General features: G+C 53.9%; 1 protein-coding gene across 4 annotated transcripts in view; it reads right to left on the bottom strand.

Annotated features, from left to right (window-relative positions):
• Nucleotides 1-6,700: 6,700 nt before the first annotated feature.
• The window catches only part of CHST3 (carbohydrate sulfotransferase 3), a 33,303-nt gene continuing 22,497 nt past the window's right edge, over nt 6,701-17,506 (bottom strand). For 3 of the 4 annotated variants that reach the window (XM_032312549.1, XM_032312547.1, XM_032312548.1), the window contains exons 2-3: nt 14,041-14,265; nt 6,701-12,814 (exon numbers count right to left, since the gene is read on the bottom strand). In XM_032312549.1, coding sequence (XP_032168440.1) covers nt 11,518-12,814; nt 14,041-14,180 — 1,437 coding nt within the window. In that variant the 5' untranslated portion in view covers nt 14,181-14,265 and the 3' untranslated portion in view covers nt 6,701-11,517. The remainder of the gene's footprint in view (nt 12,815-14,040; nt 14,266-17,506) is intronic. The other variant, XR_004278559.1, reaches the window with a different exon arrangement.

Here is a 17,506-nt window from a genome sequence, read left to right as displayed (position 1 = left end):
TAAAGTGCATGGCAGGAGTGGTCCTGGACCATGTGAGGAGACCTATAAAGCTCCCTCAGGGAGCTGTGGTCTGTGATGCAGTCTGAGCGATGTAGCATGGTCAAGGGCGGAAAGGAGCTGGTGAGTTACACCTGAGCTGGGGCCCCAGCCATTTCCATCTGTACATTCCCGTCCAATGCTGGGGCAGGCGGCGGGGGGTGGGGGGGGTGGGGGGGGTGAGGGGGTGGGGGGGTACGTGGAGGGGGGGGTAGGGTTTGACATAGACACTAGGTATTGATGGTGGGTTTTATTTTCCCCCCATTGTGAATTTTTAGGTACAGATGGTTACAAAGTAAGCCTCACTAGAAACCTCAATGAATTTCTTGTATTGGGTATTGGAAAGTATCAAAGTAAGTAATGGGGAGCCGGACCTGGAAAGTCTGAGGGGGACTATGCTTGCAATTCTTTCCCCTGCAGCTCTGCGTAGGGGCTGGTACACAGCGGGCTGGCAGCTGATGCTTGCTGGACTCAACTATTTCTGTTACTTTGTATCTCAGCAAGTTCCTTAAACCTTGGTGAGCCTCAGATCCTTTATCTGTGAAATGCAGAGAGAATTTCCACCCAGCTGAGAGCAGTTCTGAGGGTTTAAGAAGAGATCACGTGCAAGTGCCCAGCACAGGGCCTGGGTCGTAGTAGGTGTGAGGAAATGTTTAGGAAGCAAAACTGTTGCTGGCAGATGGGAAGGACCCAAGGGGCCATCAGTGGATGAATGGGTAAACAAAATGGGGTCCATCCGTACAACAGAATAGTATATTAGCCTTAAAAAGGAGTGAAAGAGGTGCCTGGGTGGCTCAATGGGTTAAGCCTCTGTCTTCGGCTCAGGTCATGATCTCAGGGTCCTGGGATGGAGCCCCGCATCGCATCGGGAATCTCTGCTCAGCGGGGAGCCTGCTTCCTTCTCTCTCTTTGCCTACCTCTCTGCCTACTTGTGATCTCTTTCTCTGTCAAATAAATAAATAAAATCTTCAAAAAAAAAAAAAAAAGGAGTGAAGTGCTGAGACATCCTAGGTGGCTAAACCTCAGAAACATGATGCTCAGGGAAAGAAGCCAGACACAGAAGGTCACACGTCATATGGTTTCATTTGCATGAAATGTCCAGAAGAGGCAAATCTCTAGAGCCAGAAAGCCAGGGAATATGGGGCTTCCTTCTGGGGTGATGAAAACACTCTGGAGCTAGAGAGTGGTAGCAGCTGCACATTATGCATGTACTAAATGTCACTGACAGTATACCATTCATTCACTCATTCATTCATGCATGCGTGCATGCGATCCCACTGTGTCAGGCAAAGTGGGAGCCGATGTGAAATGCTCAAGCCTTTTCCTGAGGCTTAACCACCCTCGAAGGAGAACGAGGAGGGGGCATTGACATCTGGAAGTAAGATGTCAGGAGCATTGTCCTGTTATCGGGTTCCTTGGATTGCTGCTTGCATGGGCAAATCTTGACACATGTTTTTTCCCTGTTCTTCTGCTCCCTAGCCAAGCAGGACATGGGTCAGGAAGCCGTGGGCGCCAAGCCAAGTGCAAACATGCCTCTATTTGGGGCCAGGGGAGTGGGGAGCAGCTCCCATCAGGCAATGTTTTGAATGAACTGACTTCAGCCCACGTCTTCTTGGTCCCCCAGCGTCAGTCACTCTACCCATACAGGTAGAAGGCAGAAGGCATGTTCTCCCAGAAGGGACGCTGCTTAAAGAAATCACTATCCAACCAGGGGAAAATAGAGGGTTAAAGAAAGGGAATTAATGGAAACTTACAAGGGGAAGCAAGGTTAGTCCCTGATCATGTACCCAAACTCTGGAGGAACTCAGTGGGGCATCTCAGGTCTGTCCCTGAAGCTCAGCTCTGTTCTTCAGGATTTAGGACAGAGGGCAGCCTGAGTGTCTGGGGCAAGTGCTGAGGGACCCATTCTCTTTGGCCCTGGGTTCCATTATAAGTTCTAGTTGGGCCTCCCTTCCAGCCTTCAAATATTTGTTGATTCACTGATGAACTGAGAGGTGTTCAGAGGAAGGCGAGCATGGAGTGAAGGGCCTCAGGTGAAAGCAGAAGCTGTTTATTCAGGACTCATCATGAGCCAGGCACACGGCGTACATCCCTATCCTTCAGGTTGATATCTGCCCCTTTTACACAAAAGCAACCTAAGGCCCAGAGAGGGCAATTCACTGGCCCAAGGTCACACAGCTAGGACACATTGCTGCTATTTAAGGCTGGAGAAGAGCAGACTCAGGGGTTGACTTTGCAAAGTGGGCACTTAGAAAAGGGGTGGGACTTGTTTTGTATGACCCTGAAGGGAAGCCTTTGGTCTGCGCATGTGCCTCCTTGGCATTTCTGTGACCTCTGGGCTCTCAACAGTTCGCAGTGGGACACTTAAGGCAAAGGATGGGACAGAAGGGCCTGTGGGGATGAGAGACAGGGATTCATATCCTGACACTTGCTGGTCATGTCAGCTGCCTGGGCCTCACTCTTCTCATCTGTGAAATGATCACAGCAGGCCACTCTGCTTCCCTCCAACTTTCAGTGGCTCCCTAGCTCGAAGGATCAAGTCCAGCCCCTACCTAGTGTGGCTTGGAGACTCCTGAATATTCAGACCCAGCTCTGCTTTCCAGCTTCCTGTCTGCTCAGAAGCAAGCTGTTTCTTGGGCCACAAGCACTCCCAAGCCTCTTTGTTTTCCAGGCCCTTGCACCTGCTGCCTCCTGGGCCCCTCTGTTGAGCTTTCCAGGGTGAGAGAGAATAGGGAAGCATTTGGACACAGGCATCAGCAATTGCCACACCGATCACTGTAAGAGCACACCCAGGGGACCTGTGTACCCCACAGGCGGGCATCACCCACTGTGCATATCCAAGAGAAAGGAGTTGAAAACTCTCCAGGGAGGGCAGCTCCGGCATGGACTGGACACAGGCTGGCTTCTTCCAGCCTCTAGGTGGACAAAACCACCTGTCTTCGTCCTCACTGCTCATTCTGGCCCCTTGCGAAGCTGAGCAGTAGCTGCTCCGGGGGTAGGGTGGGCGGGAGAAACCCAGGTGGGAGCAGATGCAGCAGTTGAGCTCACTGTTTTGACCAGGCAGAGGGACAGAGCCCGCCGTTTCCAGACTAACCGGCTTATTCCTCAGGGTTAAGTGTTAAGGAGCCCGGGTAGGGCTTGCTGGGAAAGCCTACTCAGACCCCAGCATGCCATCAGGAATTCCAGCAGAGGCCTCTGAGTCCTGGGGAGCTATTATAATGAGCCTCGAGTCACAACAGGGGCCTTGTGCACAGATTCACAGAGATGTCTGAGTCGGAGGTAGAATGTCAGGGTAAGTGCTGTAGTCAGTAGTACCTCAATGTGGGAGGGCCCCGGGAGACGGACTGGCTTTTCTCCCCTTCGAGGGACTGCTGCCCTCCCCCAGCTGCAGCCCATTGTCCCCACGGGAATGGGAGGCTCACACAGCCCAGGAGCAGGTGCCGTCAGACCCCTCCCCCCACGCCTTGCTTCGCATACTTACACTGCACTCTGGAAAGTTCCAGCTGCCTGCATCTCTGGGCCTGAAGGCTTGTTCCAGAATTCTGGAATGCTGTTCTGCCAGCAAGGCTGTGCTGAGGAATTAATATTCCCCAAAAACAGCCTCCAGCCAGAGTCTGACAAGGATTGGTGCAGGAAAACTACGGGCTCCCTCACCTTCCTCTTCCGGTAGAATAATTCTAAGGCACCGGCTTTATACCTCCCAGGGGGCTTCTGCTCTAATTGCCCAACAGGGCGGCTGGCTTACCAGTGCACCCTTCACTGGCTGCCTTGCTCCCCTCCACCCCGTGGGCTGTCTGCACGACTCAAATAATCCCTTTGCTCTCTAACCCTTGTCTCAGCATCCATCTCAGGGGTTACTCAAACCAAGACACCTAATGTTCTAGAAGAAGCGGAAAGCTGGTTTTCACATAAAACCCCTTACCTTTTAAGTGTGGGCCTCTAATGCCGATGGTTAAGAACGAAACCGGACCCTGTGTGGGCCATGCATGCACAGGATAGATCTGGCGCGTGGCCGGTGGTGTGCACGGCTGCGTGCGCACTGGGTCCTGGGTGCTTGGACACTGTGGCTGTGGCTGTTCTTGTGGGTGTTCTGGGCACCCTGGCTGTCCTCCCCGCCTGCATCTCATAAGGACGCCCCCTCCTTGTTGTCACTCCCCCTGCCCTCGCCCCCTGCCTTTCCTCCCTTCTTTCTCACGGTCTGATTTTCCGGGGCAAGCCTCTCCCGCTGCGCCTTTACTACTTGCTTGCTCTTCCAATAAACCGCACAGCGGCGTTTAGCACAGGGTTTACTAGCTAGGAGAGGATTACCTCTCCAGGGAGCCTGTTTACTGTTGGTAACCTTTGCCCAGCTGTTTCAGAAATGGCTCCTTTAAGAGTTACCTCCAAGCTCAGATCAATCGGGTCCTGTGGTGTTTATGCCTGGCCTGCTTCCCCGGGGTCCCTGTTCTCTGTGGGGGTTACCAGACCTTTTGGGAAAGGCTACAGAGGTTCTGTGGGTGTGGGCCAAGAGTTGAGGAAGCCAAGGACCCAGGCTATCAGGTGACCAGGAGGTTTTACGACAGCAGCATGGATGCCTTGGGGTTTGAACTTTGACCCTCAGTGCCCCTGCGGCTGCTACAGTCTCAACAGGCCAACCCTTGCTCCCGGCCTGCAGGTCTCTGGAAATGGCCTAAAGGTGGGAGGGGGTCCTCAATCTCGATCCTGAACTTTTTCTCCTCACCCTCTTGGCCTACAACCTTCTTGTTTGCTTGTCATGGCTTTTAGTCCCATAGGCTTATATTTCCAGGTTTTTCTTTTATTTTCTGAAGATTTTATTTATTTATTTGTCAGAAAGAGAACAGCGGGCAGAGGGAGAGGGAGGGAGAAGCAGCCTTTCTGCTTGACAGGGAGCCTGATGCAGGTCTCTATCCCAGAACCCTGAGATCATGACCTGAGCTGAAGGCTGATGCTTAACCAACTGAGCCACCCTGGTGCCCCAATTCGCAGATTTCTGATAGCTACAAAGTGTTCTATAGAATGTCAGAGTCTTGAATGCATTTTGACCAAAAAATCCCCAAAAGACAAAAAACAAAAAAATACCCAAAATTTTTCACGATGAAAGAATTCTACCCATAAAAATGGTTCGGAGTGAATTCTGGTAAGCTGGGGCAAAGGAGAGCAGGACTTCTCAGAGCCTTTAATATGCGAATGTGCCCTATAACTTCCCAAGAGCAGTTAGGTGACCACAGGTCTTCCAGGCACACTTGGGGACACACTGATGTGGACTCCGGTGCCAGGCCTGCCATGAGCAAATGACATGGGTCCCAGGCCCCCATTTCCCAAATGGATCCTGCAGACTGTCACTCCTTCAGAGACCTCAGGAAGTACTGGCTCCTTTCCGGGGCTGGGTAATTTGGGGAGGAAGATCAGTAGTCCCAAAAGGTCGGAGAGCAGAGAGAAAAGATGGCTCCAGCCTGGGGTGGTGACCGAGGGGGTGAATGGGTGGGAAGTTCTCCCGGCTTCTCTGCTCTACGATTATGGCAATTTGTTTCTCCAAGAGGTCATTTGTGGTAGGAAACATAGCCCAGAAATTAAACTAAATATACCCAGTCCCCAGAAGAGTGGGCACAGCGGTGGCGCCTGACTGGTGGGGGGAAGGGCGGCAGAGATACTCAGGTTGGGATGTCGTTGCACACAGCTGAGTTTTAAGGGTTGGGAGGAAAAACGGTTTGAGTTCCCAAGGCCCGGCCTGGGTTGAAGCCGTAGAGGCACAGGTTTGAGTTTGGGGAAGCGGTCCCATTCCTTCCCGTCATGCCTCTCTCTGTTGTAACCCCCTCACCCCAGGTACCCAACTGCTCACCAGTGCTCTGCCGTTCTGTTTCTTCGAGGTTGCTTGTGTCCCCGTCTCCCTTGGGCCCCCAAACCCACAAAGCTTTACCAGCTCAGTCTTCTTGTGATCCAGAATGAACCGCCTCCCTTCACCCTGGGGAAATGCCTACTGCCTCCAGGTGGCTGTTAGACAAAAGGGCCAAAAATCTTAATTTACACTAGTTATGAGGACTGATAGAGCCACATAGCAACAATCTGAAAGGGCTGTGTTAAATTTCTTAGCCGAAAGGGTCTTTAGCAATCTCCTCATGTGGTTTTCTGAGATTTTGCTGTAGGCCAAAGGAATTTTAGGTGCCATTTCAATACGTGAAGCAGATTGAGTGTACAGGTGCTGTGGGTGAGAGGGAATCATTGCCTGCTTTTTCAGCTGACTTTGGAACAATGCTTGTAAACCACTGATTACCTGTCTCATTCTCAAGTAAACTCAGGCTCAAGGAAGGAAATGACTGGTCCAAGGTCACAGGATCAGACAGTGACAAAGCTGGGACTTGTCCCCAGGTGCCCTGACCTCTTGTCAATCTTCCTGTCCCTGTCCTATAACCCCTGGGTGTTCATGTCTCAGCCCGAATTCTGGCTGTGAGCTCCAGACACGGTTCCCACCAGCTCTGCCATCTTGGTGACACAGACAAGGATCATCAGAGCCCCTGCGTGTAGCCATCCTTCCGTGTCTTTCACTGCTCGGGAGCTTTCCTCTGCCCTGCTAAAGTAATACCTTTTCCACTGCTGCTCATTTTTTTTTTCTCATTAATTTTTGATTGCTGCCGAGAACAAATGCAAAAAGAAAGGCAGAGACACATTTCAGATTTTGCTCACTCCGTGTTTTCATTTTTAATTAAATAAGTCAAGTAAGCCATCAAGTGATGGTTCACATTCTGTTCCACAAAGCGGACCCTGACCGGCGGTGGCCCCTGTGTTTCCAGGAGACGGCAGACGGCAGCCATGGCAAGGACATCTGGGACATATGACAGCGGCAGGGCTAGGGGCAACGTGGCTGAGCAGAGCGGACAGTATACATACATACGTGTGGACACACATGGCCACAAAGGGAGTGTCCCATACCATGTGGCCATGAAACGTGACACAGGGCCGAGAGCTTGGCAATGAGTTTGTGGGATCCAGGAGGGGGCAGGGGAGCCAGGCAAACTTTGCCTGAAACAGAGGAGATGGATTTCTGGGGTGCCCAGTTCAAGCCCGGTGGTAGAGGAAGCAGGGTCTTTTCCCAAATAAAATACTTGGTGTACACTGTGAGCTGGGCCCACGGGGATGGCCCGGGTCCATATCCTCAGAAACACACGCCTCACTCATCCCCCAGGCACAGTCATGGAATGACAAAGGACCCCAGACCAAAGCATCCGGATCTCCCAGCTCCTAAGACTGAATTTGCCAATTCTGCTTCCTCTTTCTGAGGTTAAGGGCGGCTTCCACGATTCCTGAAACTGTGCGCAGCTGAGAGGGGATGTGGCTGCATTCAGGAAACGTTCAGGAAGCCTTCTGCCTCTCATCCAACTGGACCACAGCCTGGCGATCTCCACTAGCAAACCTACCAACCTGGGACCCTTGGAGCTCAGTGGATGCTCCTTCTACTTTGTGCAAATGGGCAACCCCTACTTACCCTTACTTGGCTTCTGCAGATGCATTTCCCTTTGCCCACCCTCCTTTCTTCCTGCCCCAGATAGCCATCCCTTCGGGACCTGCCTTTGCTTTCAGCCTTGGAGCCAGGAGCCAGGGACTGCCTCAGGGACGCGGCCATCTGCTCTTCTGGTCCTCTCCTTCATAATCCAGGGCCTAGTGAAGGGCAGGCCATCAGTCAATTAAAACAGGACCTAATCTGGGACCAGGGCTGGAAGAGACCTTTGGGGTCAGGACCAGACCATCTGATGCTTACCTCACCAGGCCAAGCGCTCATCTCCTGGGACAGGGATCCCTGCCTTCCTGCTAGAACTTGCTCCATCATCAGACAGGACAGTGGTGGTGTGGAAAGACGCTACTGTAATGGGTTGGGTGGGCCCTGGGCTCTCAGGGGTCCTGTCAGCAGCTGCCCCATTCGTCGAGCACCTGGCAGAAGCTTCCAGGCTGAGGCTACTGGCAGACAGGGAGCCAATCTTCATTAAACATTTCTTTCTATTCATTTAGTTATTTTCAAGTATACGTATCACATAAAGGGACCAAAGGCTAATTTTGTTCATGTCCTTCAACCTTAGTAAGAACTTGGTGATAACGTGCAGTGATGTGGGGTGGGGAGGGAGAGGGCCACAGAGCTGAGAATCTGCTTTTTTTCCTCTCTGTGGGGACTCAGGAACCCTGCTCCCAAAGACCCCTGCCCCCAACCTGGCGCCTTTATCCCCTCCAGCGTTTACCAACAAGGCCAGAGGAGAAGCCAGGAATAGGCAGCTGCGGTAACAGCCTGTGGGTGTTAAGACACTGCCCTGTCTCACTAAGGCCTGGAAATGTTCTGAACTATTTATACAGGCCAGGCTAAAGAGGTCTTCATCAGGAAAAAGAAAATGAGTAAACACTCATTCCTGAATGGGACTCTTGTTCTGGAGAAGCTGGCAGCCCCAAAGGTGAGGCCTCAGCTGCTCCCTCCATCTGAATGCAGGTGAACACGGTGCAGGGGGTGGGGAGGGGGACACTAGAGCTGGCAAGAGCAGAGACGCCTGGGCTGGCCTAGGCGACAGGGGAGACACTTGCCCCAAATGGGCCACCATCCTCGTCCCAGCTGCCTGCTGAAAACCCCAAATGCATACCTGAACCAGGTCCCCCAGAGTGTAAAGTCAGTAGTCACCCCACCCTGTCCTTCCTCAAACCCCGAGGGTTCCCAGGGCGCTGTTGAGCACTCTCTCGAGTTGTGTCCTGTTTCAGACACCAGGGCAAAGGGAAATACAGCAGAAAGGGCCTTCAACGTCGCATCATCAAAACTACAAGAAAAAAACGAGGTACCTCCTTAAACAATGCCCCAAGGACAGTCCAACACCCCCGGCCCTTGGGCTTTGCTCTTCTCTTGTATTTTGAATCGTCTTCTTGGAGTGTACTCCGAGTATGGCGCGAGTTTCTATTACGGATTCTCGTCTTTCTTGATTTGGGTACAGCTTTGAGTCCCTGCAAATAAGGTATTTTATGTCTCTTCTTTGTCACAAGATAAATAAATAAAGTCAACTCTTAGTGTACAAATTGTCAATGTCCTGAGAAGTCCCAAAGGTCCATTCTCGGCACTGTCCTCAGAGCTCCGGGGTGGAGACCTTAGCTTGAGGCACAGGAAGGAAGAAGTCTGCTGTCCATACCAGGGCAGGGGTCAGGGGGCAAGAAGAGCCCCAGAGGGAGGTGCCTGCCCCCATCCCTGCCCCAGCCCCACCAACCACAGGTGGGACGCAGTGGGGTAGGGGGAGGAAAAGCCAGCACTTCTGGGCTCACCAGAAGGCTCTTGGGTTCACTCTGCCGCAGAGTGAAGTTTTCAGGGCTGGAATCCCTTTGGACCCCAAATTTGAGCCCCTGCACCACTTATTCTGGGACTGGAAAGCCAAGACTGGAGACATCCTTGAATGACTGTAGTCCACGGTGATGGGAGACCCAGCAGCTCCAATGTGGTAATGGGCACAGACCCCACAAAATGGCTACGGTCCTCAGCGTCTCAAACAGCAGCTTCTGGCCAGGACACAATCCCCATGGCAGCATCAGCTGGACTCAGATCCTGTTTTCCTTGTGTCCGAATTACTCAGACTGAAACTCAGCCCTCTGGGTTTGACAACAGGACAGATCTGACAGAGGAGTTGTCCAGGAAATCAGAAACAGCCCTAGTGAACTCTGCAGCTCTTCGAGGTCTGAGGGAGACTGAGTTCTGCTCCCCAGTGTGGGGACATTTGCTGCTTGGCCACAGGCCCCTGACCCCCTCCACCCCAAGGAAATTCATTTGGACTTTGAGATGTTCCAATCTGGCCTTGTCTTGGGAAAGGGCGAGAGCTAATTTATGTCGCTTCTCGACACACAGCAAAGAACCCAGGTGGCTTCTGAGACTCATTTCACACAAGGCTCAAACAGAAAAGCCCGTGGGGCACTGTAGGCTGCCATGTGGCCGCCTAGGCTCTGATCCTTCCTCCTCCTCCTCCTCCTCCTCTCCCTCCAGCAGGACCCAGGGTGTTCCCTGCTGGTCTTCCCAACCCCCTCATGACAAGACTGCTTCGAAGCTGCACTCTTGCAGTAAGAAAATTAAAAAACAGCCACAAAACAAGATACCAAACTATAAATAACTTAAAAAAAAAAAAAAAAAACCCAACAAGTAGAATACCCAGCAACCCTCTTCCCAGAGCCCTGAAAGTTGGAATTCCAGACACTAACCATGTAACCACGGTGACCAACCGCAAGGCTGACCTCTGTACCCTGTCTTCCCAGGGTAGGGGGGTATCCTGATACGACTTCTCCCCCAAGAGCTCTCTGTACTCTCTTCTGGGCCCTGCCCCACATGAGGCCTGGCAAAAATGGCAGGACTTGCCAGCTGCCTTTTGCCTCCAGTCAGGCCTGGGGGAGCCTTCACACAGGGTCATGCTCTCAGGGAGCCAGCCCAGCTGGGACAGGGTATTAGGGCTGCAGTCATGTGAGGGCTGGCCACCCCATTTCAAAACATCCTGCCTGCCAGCAGGGAGGACATGAATGGGCCAGAGGAGATAGCCAGGGGAAACCAAGGCGGGCAGAGGCTGCAGACTCAGCCCTTCTGGGTCTACCTTTCAGTTCAAACCTGGTCAGGAGCAGGGTCATGGTCCATGATGGTGTTTCCTTCCCCATCCCCAGCTAATTCTAAAAATGTAATGAAAGGCTCCCCATTAGGGGCGTGATAATTAAATTCTGTGGGAATAAAGCAACAGGGCAGCTTGCCTGTGTATGTGTGTGTGGATTTGGACTTCTATGTTGTTTGGGTCTATGTGTGGTATACATAGAGGCCTTATTTTTACACACGTGTGTGTTTTATAGTTCCTTGTAGGCCTGATTTCATAACCGGCCCAGCTCTTCCATTTGTGAAAATATCGAACCGTTCTTGGTTGAAAAGCCCCAACTGCCATCCCCTGACATTCTGGGCGGTTCCAGTCCCTCCCCAGGGATCCATGAGGATTCCCACACTGGATGGTGCAGAAATCCAGAAACCCAGAAACTGAACGATGAAGGCTGAGTACAACGGGAGGGCTGCTGTTGACTTGTCTGTGCGCACAGCCACTTCCAGATCAACACCAGGACTCTGGCCCACAGGGTCTGTAGGCATTTATGCATGTTTCTTATATTGTGTGTGTGTGTGAGAGAGAGAGAGACAAGAGACAGAGGAAGGCTTGTTGTCAATAGCTCCAGGCCTGGATGCCTACTCAGGAGACCACAGCTCCTTAGGTGCTGGCCTGGCGGCCCTGGGGGACAGGCGCTGTCCCGCTCTCGGTGAGAGACCCCAGGCCCCAGGCTGCGACATGGCGGGAGCCCACTGCTCCAGAAAGGCTGCCTGCCCCGCTGGAGGCCGCTCACCCGCCCGGTCGCCCTCTACCGGAGCCACCAGCTCACCGCCGGCTGTCCTGGGGGCAAGGCAGGCAAGGGCGGGTCTTTCCCAAAGAGGGGAGTGCGCGTGCGCGAGCCCGGGGCCGCCTACGTGACCCAGAAGGTTCCGCGCTCCTCCAGCAGGCTGACGGAGCGGTTGGTGAGCGAGGCGGCGTCCCGCGCCAGCCGGTAGCCGAAGAGGCGCATGGCGGGGCCGCAGGCGGCCTGCACCACCTGCGCCAGCTTGAAGGGCATGCCGAAGCGCCACTTCTCGAACTGCTCCGAGGAGTTCTTCTGCGTGGAGTAGATGCCGTTGCCGTCCTGCGCCGCCTGCGTGTTCCTCTGGATCCAGTCCTCCACCTGCGGCGTCAGGGGGATGCCGGCGAAGCGGTACATCTCGCGCGCCTTCTGCAGCGGCCAGCGCGCCACGTCCTCGTAGCGCACGAGCATGTAGCGGCCGCGCAGCCAGGCGGGCTGCCGCAGCCCCAGCTCCGCCGACAGCCGGATGCTCTCGCAGTTGCCCCGCAGCCGCTGCACCTCCTCCTCCCCCAGGCGCGCCTGCCCCTCAGCCAGCCACTTCTTCCAGCCCTCGTACTTGCCCGCGAAGGCCACCATGCGGGAGGCCAGCACGGCGCGCGGGTCCCGCACCAGCTGGATGACGCGCAGGTCCAGCCGCGGGTCCTCGGCCAGCGGCTGCAGGAACTCCAGCTGCCGGATGCGCACGGCCTTGAGGGCCATGTGCTCCTTGCGGCGGCAGGCTTCGGCGGCCAGCGTCACGTTGAGGGGCCCGCAGCGGCGGTTCTTGCAGTGGTACTTCTCGAAGACCTTCTTGACGAAGGGCGTGCACACGGGCTCCTCGCACAGCGAGCGGCTGGAGCCGCGGCGGAACATGAACTGGGTCAGGTGGTCCTCGGGCAGCGGGCTGATGAAGTGCTCCAGCACGTACAGGTCGCACAGGAACAGCTGCTTGAGCACGTCGCGGTAGACCAGGGCTGAGCCCGCAGCGCTGGCACCTCCCGACTCGAAGGACACTGTGCGCTCGATGTGCCACAGCGGCTCGAAGAGGTAGAAAATGTTGCCCTGCTGGTTGAAGAACTCGCCCACGAATGAGGAGCCGGTGCGCGTGGTGGCCATAAGCAGCACGTGGCGCCGGGGCCCGGCCCCCGGGGGTGGCGGTGACCCCTCGTCCCCAGCTGCAACCTCAGCCTCCGCCCCAGCCTCTTCCCCCACCGGCTCTACACCCAGCTGCAGACTGAGGTTTCGCAGGCGGCCCTGCAGCTGGGTGAAGGCCGAATCGAGCTCACTCAGGGACAAGAGGGACGCATTGTCGGCCAAGATGAGGGCTGGGTCGGTGCTGTTGGCATCAGCCAGGGGTTGCGGGATCTGCTTCAGCTTGTCTGACACCCTAGGATAGGAGGACAAAGGGAAATCGGAGTCAGCGAGTGACTAGGGACTCCATCCCTTGTGCACCTGGAAGCTGACTCCCGGCCTGATCACCCAGAGCCTATCTTAGCTGGGTTTGCCCAGAAGCTGACTTGGAGGCAAGGATTTGAGGGCTGTTAAGTAGTTTATTTGGGACATGATCGCAGGAGAACTGGTAGAGAGATAGGAAGTGAGGTGGGGAGAAAAAGAGGTCTGTAAAGGGTGAGCAGGCTGTGCCTGTGGACAAACCAGTACCCCTGGGGCCTCCTAGGAGACCGTGTAGAACACACTGGAGGATTCTCTTGCCCAAGGGACATGAAAGGCCAGCTGGTGTTGGCTGCGGGTCCTAGCTTAACTGTGTGCAGGTAGAGAAGAAGTTTGCTGGTGGAGAGCTGCAGGGGCTTGCAGTAGGACCGCATGGGCACGAACAGTCCATGCTGAGTAACACAGTGCCTGCTACACAGCCCAATTCCTAATCTATCCATGGTGGCTACTTTCTTGCAGGGTGTTGTGTTAGGAAAACAGGTCTAAGAAATCCTTCTGTGGCTAGCAGAGACACAGCAGAGACCCTGCACACACTAGTATACTGCCAACTCCAGGAGGGCAACATTCCCAGTGAAGCCAAGATAAGTACGCACCCCTGGAATTTAGCAGTATACAACACGGACAGCTGCACATGGCAGTCCTGCCCACCAGGGAATGTGTACCAGCAACCCCTGCCTTTCCATGGGCTCACCCTCACCCATGGCTTTGGCTGGTGTAGTAGATGTGCTGTTAATGTGAGGCATCATCCTATCCAAGATTAATAATAATCGTCATGGTTATCAAATACTGGGTACCAACTGCATGCCAGCCACTGAGCTAAACGTTTTACATTTCCTAATTTAATCTTTGTAAGGAAAGCCCCATCGTTAGCCATATTTTATGGAAGAGGAACTTAGGACACAGAAAAGTGAATTTATCCAGGCTGTCCCTACTAGAAAGGGCCTGAATCAGGATTGCAATGCAGGTTGCCTGAGTCCAGAGCCCCAGTGTCTCCCCTGTGCATTCCTGGGGACGTGTGCAGGACCACTGCCTGGGCACAGGAGGGGCCTATGATTACCAGTTTAAGGACGGCCTTTGTAGGTCCGCAAAGAGCCCTATGGCTACCTCTTTGCCCCATCCACCCCTCCCTGATAAGGAAGACTTTCACGCACTTGTACTCCTCACCTTGATATGATTTTATTTTCCTTCTCAATGAAGACAAAAACCACCACCACAAAAGCCAGGAAAAGGGCATATTTGCTCCTCATCCTCAGGCTGTGCAGAAAGTCCCAGCAGTCCTGGGGTAAAGCGAGTCCTTTCTCCATGGGGAACGGTGGGGCCGTGGGCTGTCAGCTCAGCAGCATCACTCAGGATCTGGCTTGCCGTCTTCAGGTGGGCGACACCCTCGTCCTGTGAAAAGACCGCTGGTCAGGACAGCCTTGTGTGGAGGTGAAGAATGAAGAGTATACTTTTTCCACCCAACTTTTGAGGGCCGTGGCCCGGCTTAGCAGCCAGAATCCCAGACCCACTCTCCCAATGGATTGAGGTGAAATCCGGTCATTTAAAATGCTAATCAGCCCTTTAATTCATTCATCCCACTTCCATCAACTTATCCTTTGACCTCACACATAATTCAAGGGCAAGGAGATGGAAAAGAATGTTCCTTGAACTGGAAGTGTTTGCAACAAGAAAAGACTACAAATACCTAAATAAAAAATGGAGATGGACCTATTGTAATGATATATATACACATCTACATGAGATCCTTCACCTGGGTCCTTCCAAAATCCCTCACATGGCCTCAGCCTTTGCAACACAGCCCCTCCTGGAGCAGCCAACCCCTACCTAGGGTTGGTTCCCCCGGTCCCACCACCATGCAGACTCCCATTAGCATCTGAGACTGTCATAAGGTGAGCCGACTTGTAAGATCTGTTCACCGCTGATCATCCTTTTGTGGCATAAGGGGGTTTTGTTCAGGCCCCTCATTATCCTTTAGCACTGGGCCAGGCACACAGGAGACACCCGAGCACGCCTGCCGAACAACAGAAGGAATAAAGGAATAGATGACCCTCACCGGAAGATATATGTATTTTTAATAGCTGAGCAAATATAGCATTCCCCGAGGAGCCCATTTCTTGCACGCATCTGCACCATCACACACACCTGTCCTGCATCATGAACCCCAGATTCCAGCACAACACCACCCCCTCCAACTCCAACCAAAAGTCTATGCGTTCTCCATGAGGATGGTCATTCATGGGATACTGTTTGCTCCAAGTGTGGGGAAGGCTTGTGACCTGGGTCAGTGCATCCAGGATCAGCTCTCTTCTGGAAAAGATTTCCCCACAGGAAGCAGCTGCCGTGGATGAGAGAGTAAGAGGGCAGAAGATAGGTGCCGGGGTCACACCTTCGTCACACAATGGAAGTGACTAGAAGGACAGCCAGCCCATCTGTCCTTTGGGGAAAGCAGTGGGCCAGGGGCTCTGCAATACCAGAAGGCAGATGTGGAAGCTGGCAGCAGAGTGGTGTGCCCCAGCTGTGCAGGGCAGAGGGGTGGTGAGGCTTCCTGAGTGTGGGTGACTGAGGAGGGGCTCAGGGGGAGGGAGAGGAGACCTGCAGAGACAGCTCCAGGGCAACTAGAATATTCCTGCCCCTTCCTAATTCTTCTGGGCCTTTCCCCACATATTCATTAAACAACGACTCCGTAAGCACCCACTCTGTGCCAGCCTCTGGTCTAGGTACTGGGGATACAGCAGCCAGCAAGCAGAGCTGGTCTCTGGCCTCATGGAGCTGACACTCGGGTTGGAAGGGCCAACTGGAATGATCTGGGTGGCTGAGATTCATTGAGTGCTTCCTGCTCTGGGCCAGGTGCCATGCTAAGCGCTTGATTTGCATTTTCTCCTCCAACCCTTACAGAGTCCGGTTAGGGAGCAGTTATCCCATTTTACAGATGAGGAAACAGGCTGACGGGTTAAGTAACTGTCCAAGGTTCCCCCAACAGGAGCCTTCATCATCCCTCCAAGACCCAGGTCGTCTGAGCCTCCCAGGGCTCCCCAGTCACCCCCACTATAGCATATATGGTTGGGCTTTCCAGCTGATGGTCTGCCTGCCTGTCCTCCCTTCCCAGAATCCGAGCTCCAGGAAGCAGGGACCAGCGTCTAGAATGGCACCCAGCATATGCCAGCTGCCCAACAAAACACAGGTGAGCAAACCTGTCAAACCTGTCAAAGCTGATGCCTGGCTCAGTGCCTGGCAGGCTGTCAGCACGAGTTTGCGGAACACCCCATGGGGTATGAGGCCATCCATCTCTCTGGAAGGGTGAGACTCAATGCTGAGTCTGCAGAGCAAAAGGGGTTAAAATCCTGACTTCCCGCCCTCTCATCTCTTGGCTGGAGAGTTGCCTGTATCTGATGATGTAAGGGGAAGCAAAAGGAGCTGGGACCAGGAGTCCTGGGTTCTAGTCCTTTCTGTGTGTCTACCATGCTGTGTAGCCTTGTAGGAGTGACTTAACTTTTCTGAGCCTCAGTTTCTTTACCTGTAGCACAGAAAACCTGTACATAGGCTGCCATGAGGAATAGTATCTGGGGCACGGTAAGTGCTCATTAACTACGATAGGAGAGAAACGAGGGGAGAAACGGCAGGGGTGGGTGGGGGGAGTTGCTCTCATTGTCCTCTCCCTTCTGGGTCTTTGGTAAGATCAGAAGTTCAGCCGCCTCGATGATGGAAAGTTCCCGCACCTTCTCCTCCCCTCCTCTGCAAGCACTGTTTCTATTTTTGAGTTGCCATCCCAGTCCCCTCGCCCCCCTGAATAATACAGCGTTCCTAAGAACCTTCCCAGCATTGCCCTAAAAGGAAGAAGCAATGGTAAAAACTCTTGACAGGAAACACAAGGCAGGCTGCTGGTTCCTTCACTCTGGCCCAGCAGGCTGCCTTTAGCCTTAGCTCCAGAGGCCCAGTGGATGGTGGGCAGGCAGATGAGGGAGGTTTAGAGATCCCAGGGGCAATGTGGGAGGTCCTCCGACCCAGGAGCTGGGAGAGGGCCACAAGGGCCAGGAGGTCACAGGGTCACCAGGGAGGAAGATGGGGCCAAGATGGGAGTCACGTGGCAAAGCTCCCAGCAGAGGCCCTCTCTAAGAAGTGGGTCTATGACTTCTGTCAAGGCTAGTCAAACCTCTGTGATGCTCCCTCCCAAAACCCAGGGTGCACTCTTCCTTCGCTCATGGTGAGAATGAAACATTTGTGGTTCTCTCGGCAGATGCCCCCTGCCAGTGGAGTACTCAATACCTTTCCTCCCCTGATACCCAGCAAGTGGAGTGACAGCCAAAGGAAAAGGTGAGATGCCAGCCGAGGTACCATTTCCAGGGCAACAGGGTCAATGGGGAAGAAGGTCAGAAGCACGGGCCAGTGCAGCTCTGCCAGGAGGCCACAGAGGGTGGGACAGCTGCCCTTGGTCCAGTCATCCCCAGTGCTCATCTCTGGAGCCCTCCCCTGGAGCCCTCCGGACCACCAACTTCCCAGGGACCATCTCCCCTCCCCCAACACTTCCCTTCTCAACAGATTGCTTCATTTCCTTCCTGGACAGAAATGTACTGGTTTCTTGCCAAATTCAACCACTGGCACGTCGCTTCCGTGACAGGAGAGCTTCATCCAT

The sequence above is a fragment of the Mustela erminea genome, chromosome 14, assembly GCF_009829155.1.
Source record: "Mustela erminea isolate mMusErm1 chromosome 14, mMusErm1.Pri, whole genome shotgun sequence".
Classification (NCBI taxonomy): Eukaryota; Metazoa; Chordata; class Mammalia; order Carnivora; family Mustelidae; genus Mustela; species Mustela erminea.
Note: the sequence above shows the minus strand (reverse complement) of the source record. Positions and strands in the feature narration are given on the sequence as shown.